We start from the raw sequence: 6,828 nt of genomic DNA, 5'->3' as shown, positions 1-6,828 counted from the left end.
AGTCTAATAGTATAAAAATTTTCGAAAAATGAGGTTAGAAAGGTCGGGAAAATGTATTTTAAAGAAAAGAAATAAAACAATTTTCTCTATCATCTCTTTCCTTTTATTTATAAATTTGTCACCTTGCCTTTTTCAATTATCATCAAAACTACGTAGTTTTGTTATGTCACATAATAAGCTCATTGCCACACCAAAATCACTTATCTCACTGAATCTCATCCATATATATATATATATAATTACTTTAAATTATCAAGAATAGTCTTAATAAACAACAATATCACTTAATCAACAATTTCTTAATAAAACTTTAAACGACATATATTAAAAATCTTAATTGAAGGGAGTATGTAATATTGAAATCATTTAATTGGAGGTCTAGGAGTAGGGCGTCTTCCTCTAGCAACACTTTGAATTATGGCTTGTCCAACGCCTTCCCCGAGACCTTCGACGAGTCCTCCGATGAACTCAATTATTACCTGCAAAGTAAGAGTGTCAAAATAGGTTATCAGGTTATAATCTTGGAGTAATTGTATCCATGGTATTTAAAATAACTTTAATTTTTTTAATTTTGAAGTGATTTAGATATTGTTTAGTTAAGGGAAAAAAAAGTTGTTTAGAAAAAGAACTCCCGAAAATGATGATTTAGAAAATCGAAAAACATATAAACAAAGCGATTCTAAACATATTTAATTCTTTGATTTTTTTTATTTCAATATCTTCATTGGTCATTTTTATTAAAATACAAATTTTAGGAGCCCTAATGTCCTGTTTTAGAATTTCAGAGGTAAAAACAAAAGTTTAAGGGATGTGAATGTAATTTATTAATTATGTAATATATACCTGTATATGATATATAAGTAACAAAAATGATATAATCATGTCAAATAAATTGGGTTGTCTGAATAAATCTTGGGATTAAAACATTATTTGACCCGTGATCTATAATAAATGTTGGTGTTGCATTCTAACCTATTTTTAACATTTACCCTCTTACCTATAAATATCAATAAAATGTCAACCAATTTATATGGAACTATCATAAATTATCGTTAACTCCGAAATTGAACTTTTGATCGTGGAACCGAAAATTACAAAATTAGTAGCAAAACATGTATATTCATGCGTAAATTATTACACATTTTGATTTTATTTGCCACCTAATTTGTAAATTATTGCACATTTGCATTTTATTTGCTATCTGTTTTGTATTTTTCGATTCCACCCCGTATAATCAAAAGCTCAATTTCGCTTCTTGTTATAGTTTTATCTAAATTAGTTCACATTTTATTGATTTGTAAGTCGAGAGTAAATATTACTAAATCATATATCATAGCGCAAACACTAATATATTTTTTTAAATAATGCTTTAAGCCTAAATATAGTGATGTGAATAGGGCGGGTCGGGGTTTGGATTACATCCCCACTCTCCAACCTATCCGGGATTCCTCGTCTCCATCCCTTAAACCTAAACATGGATAGTTTTTCCTCTATCTCCGCGAGGATCCTCATTTCTTGTTTCATTATGTTTTTCTTCTTGGCATTTGACATAAATAATAAGATTAAATTCCAATTGAATGGCAGAAAGAAAGAATAAAATTGACCTAACCTAATAACTCTAAAAAAATCATAATATATATATAATAATAAAAATGTGTTAGACGGAGAATTAATCGGAGAACCTCCCTGTATCCATCCCCGTAGAAGCATATCGGGGATGGATACATGGATACCTATCCTCGAACAAAACAATCCCCACCACCGCCCTGCGGGATTCCCCGTCCCTATCGAGAATGATCCCAGACAGGGACGGAATGGGAATTCCTGTCCTATTCACATCCCTAACATCGCATTATCGTTATTTTCTCCCTAGAGTTAAAGGGCCCAACGGACCCTCCGAGATCTCCTCTAGTTCTTCCCCAATCTACAAATTATATTATCGTGTCAGAAATCGAGAGGTATATATACCTGAGAGGCGAGACGAGCCGCAGTCCCGAACATGGTTGGTTTTTGTTCAACTCCTTTGATCCCATTAGCCTCAAGTCCATTAACCATATTTTTAGCACAAATAGCGTGAAGATAATACTCACAAACAGTGCAACGATACAACCTGCCTGATCTCTTAGATTTTTTACATTCTCCACAGCCAAAACCACCTCCATCTAATCCATTTGGTAAAGTGCTCATTGCAGGCATGATTCTTAGCTTATGAGGATGAACTGAAATGTTCATTTCATTAGATAGCATAGCACAACTTGGATGCATTTGGTAACTACAAGCATTGCATTTGAATGTGTAACCTTTGGCTGCTTTTCCACACACATCACATTTTGATTTTAAGATCCCTCCTTTCACTGAAACAAGAATTTAGTGTCATTTTTGGATACCCTTTTGAATGTTTTTTCATAAATATGTAATCTTTTTATCCGGGTTGCGGAGGCGGAGCCAAAAAACCCACTCGAGATTGTGTATCTGAGAGTGTCCCTTGGTTTGTAGGTTATGCCACATAGGGTTGCAAATTGGGTAGAGATTATGTGTTTCCAATGGGGATTATCTGTTCCCTACGGAGGTGAGAATTTCCTATTTATATACCTCATAGGGCAGGGACGGATCTAGGGGGAGCTAAGGGAGCCTGAGCACCCATTGGATGTCGAAACGGGGTTTTAAGTTTGTGTCATTTTGGGATACCCTTTTGAATGTTTATTCATAAATATGTAATCTTTTTATCCGGGTTGCGGAGGCGGAGCCAAAAATCACTTGAAACTGTCTATATGAGATTGTCCTTTGGTTTGTAGGTTATGACATAAGGTTAGAATTCTAGCTCTTCGTTGGGGTTAAGGTTGCAAATGGAGTGGAGATTATTTGTTTCTGGAGGAGACGGGGAATTCCTATTTATATATCCAATAGGGCAGAGGTGGATCCAGGGGGGAGTTAGGGGGCCTGAGTATCCACTTGTCGTCGGAAAACACCGAAAATTCTGTGGAAATTGTGTACGAGGTTTTAATTTTTTTATGTAAAAAATTTAAAAATAATAATATCAATTTAGCACTCATAAATCACGAGAGACCACTACAAGTACCCCATAGGATAGGGATGGTGGAAAATATTATGGGAGACGGGGATGAGCATACGTCTTCCCTCTCTATGGAGATCCCTGTCCCTATCGTGATGGATTAATGCATTTTTTTTATTAGCAATTTGTAGTTTATATGAATTTTTAGATGTTTATATTTACATTAAGATAATTTTTATTTATTTATTATTTATGAATTGTGTTTTTTGGTATAAAATATACTAATATTTAATAAATTATACAATAAAATTTTAGATTATCCTAAAAAAATGTTAGTTATAACATAAAAAAAATAGAGAATGTGAATCCCTACGACATTTTATAAATGAGATGAAGATTTCCATCTAGATGGGGATAAGAATAGAGATAGAGACACCGATAGATTTAGGATTCACTGAAAGATGGTGCTTCTGATAATCTCTCGTAATTTATGGATGCTAAATTGATATTTTTTTAGTGTTTTTATATAAAAAAAATTAAAATCTTATACACTGTTTTCTATAAAAATTTCAACGCTTTCCAATGAACAATAGATGCTCAAACCCCTGAAACCCCCCCCCCCCCCCTCCTGGACATGGACATGAGAAGTAGCGTCCATCCCTACTCCATCCCATTTATAACCCTTACAGATTGGACTATATTTCCATTGCGGAACCTAAGACTAAATTAGTCATTTTGTCCTATCCAAGACAAAACGACGTCATTTTATCCCGAACACGCAAAACCAAATGTAAGTCCACCCATACGAACTATACCCCTTTCCCCATCAAGTCCGGGGGAGCAATTTAAGCACCCCCACCAAAATCATCCCCAAAACCACCTCTCTCACAATAATTTCTACCCACCCGGGGCTCCTCGTACACCCCTGTCTCCGCCCCTGATTAAAATCAAACCACATACTTACCGGGTTTCGGTGAAAACTGAAGGTGGTGCTGCACATGTAGAGGATGAGCTGAGAGGAGTTTAGGAGCCAAACCACAAAACTCATGAAGCTGAAAATCACATTGTTGGCAAGTGAACCTCTTGCCTGAACCATATTCTTTGCAACCTGCACAAGTGAATAGGTCTGGAAGATCAACCTGGTTTAAGTGGTGCTGTGGATGGCTAAAATGGAGAATTTCTGCTCCGATTATTGGAGGAGATGCTGGATATTCAATCTCTGAATTTGGAATTGAACTTGTTTTCTTCATTGATGATCTGGTTTTCATGGTGTTTTGGTTTCAGATTTGATGATTTATCTTTTCTCCTTTTGGTGACCACAGATGGGATGAGGAATATTTATTTTGCTGGAAAGTTAATGATATGGAGGCCATGCAGAAAAAGAAGGCAAAAAGCATCCCGAGACCCTCATCTTTTCGGGTTTTGTCAATTGAGCTTTAGAGATGTCTAATCAGCTCTGTGAGCTCGGTTAAAACATGTATCACTTAAAAAATTCAGAGGGTTAATAGATCATGTAACCACTTTATGGATGCAATAGCTCACTTTAAGCAAGATTATACACGGGGCCAATAGATAGAGAAATTTTATTATACTTTTCGAGTAATGCACCCTACCAATCAATGACATTTTTATTCGTTAACATCAATCATCTTTCAATGAGATGGTATGCAGAGAAAGAGATATGGAGTGCCGGGGGCCGCCCCTGGCCTCTGAAACCACTCCTACTAGTAATGGTTCTGACCCTTGTCTCTGGCACTAGGGGTTTGGGTTTGGTTCAGAAAAATGTAAAAAAATAAAATTGCCCCAAAAAAGTATAATTAGATTTTATATCATGTAATTTTTTTTTATGGAATAAAGTGTAAAAATATCCCTAACGTTTAGAGCCAGGAATTTTTTTACTCCGAACATTTAAAATGGTGCAATTTTATCCTTAATGTTGGCAGCCAAGAGCAACTTTACTTCTAACGTTGGCAAGTTGGGTCAATTTCAGACATTATTCATCAAATTGTCTTCTCGGTCATGAGTCTTGTCATTTACACTTCACATGTGAGTCCTTTTAGCACTCATTAGTAACAAATCATAAATATATGATTAGACATATGAAAAAATTAAAAAATTATTGTCTATTGTACAATTTGGGTAAAAAAAATTCGAAGTATTTTACCGAATTTGTAAATATTAATCTAATCTTCCATTCTAATATTAAATCACAGAAAATATGAATTTTTTTTAAAAATGAACTGATATGTAATTGGTACAGAATAAGAAATAAAATATATATATTTTATAATAATGTCTGAAATTGACTCAACTTGCTAATATTAGAGATAAAATTGCTCTTGGCTACCAACGTTAAAGATAAATTGCACAATTTTAGACGTTATGGATAAAATTGCTCCTGGTTGTAAACATTAAGAGTAATTTTGCACCTTATTTTTTTATATATATAATCACGTGTAATTTTTTTTATAATGGTAAATTTACATTTTTTTACAATTGAATGTTAGTTTTTTTTATATGTTTGATATGTTTATATAGAAACATAAAACCTTCTTTCAAATGGTAAATATCATAACTAACTAATTAATTAATTTGAAAAATTAGAAATCAATCAATAAAAATAGAAAAAAAAATAAAGGCTTGAAGATATTTATTTTAAGAAAAAGAATGATATATGCCTAACAACACATACATCTTTTTGCATTAATTTCATGTGCCAACAAATTCAATAATTTAGAAAAATTTGAACACAGAATCTGAATTGATTAATTGATAGTTATCTAAACATAATCTAATCAATGATTAAAATACTAGAAGTGGTAATTAATTAATTATTTAATTTAAGATAAATATTATATGAATGAAAAAAGGGAAAAAAAGATACTAAAATGCAAGAAAGTCAAGGTTTCTTTAGAACTTTTCTCTGGTTTTTCCACTAAAATTTCTTCACCTTTACATATTCGATTCTAAACAAAACTTGTCAGCCTTTTCCTTGTATTTTACATATTATATAATTGAAAATGAAGATATATTTTAATTTATTTTCACTATAGAAAGATAGGGATGTGCACTCACAACTTAATTGTTTCTATAATGTTAATTGCCTTGTAATTGAAAGAAAGAAGCTATTTCGTGTAGCGAAGCACTCAGTTGGATAAAAGAAAGAAACGACCAAGTAATCATAATTGAGGGCGATGCACAAACCATTATCTACTCGTTACTCAAGGAAGAGGAAGATGACTTTTCCAGTCTAGGGGTCATTTTAGCTGATTGTCGTATGTTAGCGAATGATATCCCTAGCTGTAAATTTCATTATGTTCGTAGAGATGCCAACAGAGCAGCTGATGAAGCAGCTCGGTTAGGATTAAATAACTCTTCAGTGATTGTAACAGACAATATCCCTCCATCCCTTGTAAGTCTTATGGCTGAGTTTAAGTAATATTCATTCATTCTTTCATTAAAAAAAATTGCCTTGTAATTTCTTTGATATATAAGAGGATAAGATACAAAACTATTTTTAATCTTTGTAGTTACAAGAGATAAGATATGAATTTAGTTCGTATGGTTATTGGTGGAGAATTCGAGATGAGATTTAGGCTAGAATAGTGCTGATGTGATACAGTCTGAGTTGAGTTTGATAGGAACTTTGAGTGCTTGCGATGAGATAGAGATAAAGGATCAAGGAGGGTTTCGGGGCCGATGACCCACTGTGATGTCTAACTCAGTGAGAGAAAGTGTTGGATAGTATGAAGTTTAGGTAAGCAAAATGAATGAATTAAATATGTTTTAGTGTACTGTGTATCTTGTATTTATAA

General features: G+C 33.3%; 1 protein-coding gene across 1 annotated transcript; it reads right to left on the bottom strand.

Annotated features, from left to right (window-relative positions):
• Positions 1–206: 206 nt before the first annotated feature.
• On the bottom strand, positions 207–4,321 carry LOC136200786 (protein VACUOLELESS GAMETOPHYTES-like). Its single transcript, XM_065991232.1, has 3 exons — positions 3,978–4,321; positions 1,969–2,354; positions 207–479 (listed from the first exon to the last, which is right to left on the bottom strand). The coding sequence occupies exons 1-3, from the start codon at positions 4,279–4,281 to the stop codon at positions 363–365; spliced, it is 807 nt and encodes a 268-aa protein (XP_065847304.1). The 5' UTR covers positions 4,282–4,321; the 3' UTR covers positions 207–362.
• Positions 4,322–6,828: the final 2,507 nt, after the last annotated feature.

Source organism: Euphorbia lathyris, chromosome 7 (assembly GCF_963576675.1).
Source record: "Euphorbia lathyris chromosome 7, ddEupLath1.1, whole genome shotgun sequence".
In the NCBI taxonomy this organism is placed as follows: Eukaryota; Viridiplantae; Streptophyta; class Magnoliopsida; order Malpighiales; family Euphorbiaceae; genus Euphorbia; species Euphorbia lathyris.
Note: the sequence above shows the minus strand (reverse complement) of the source record. Positions and strands in the feature narration are given on the sequence as shown.

Bases quoted from the DNA above. Each gene is read 5' to 3' on its own strand.
- LOC136200786 (XM_065991232.1), bottom strand. From the start codon at position 4,281: ATGAAAACCAGATCATCAATGAAGAAAACAAGTTCAATTCCAAATTCA. The intron at 2,355-3,977 runs GTAAGTATGTGG...TTCTTGTTTCAG, and splicing joins TCAGTTTTCACCGAAACCCG to TGAAAGGAGGGATCTTAAAA. The intron at 480-1,968 runs GTATATATACCT...CTTACTTTGCAG, and splicing joins CGGCTCGTCTCGCCTCTCAG to GTAATAATTGAGTTCATCGG.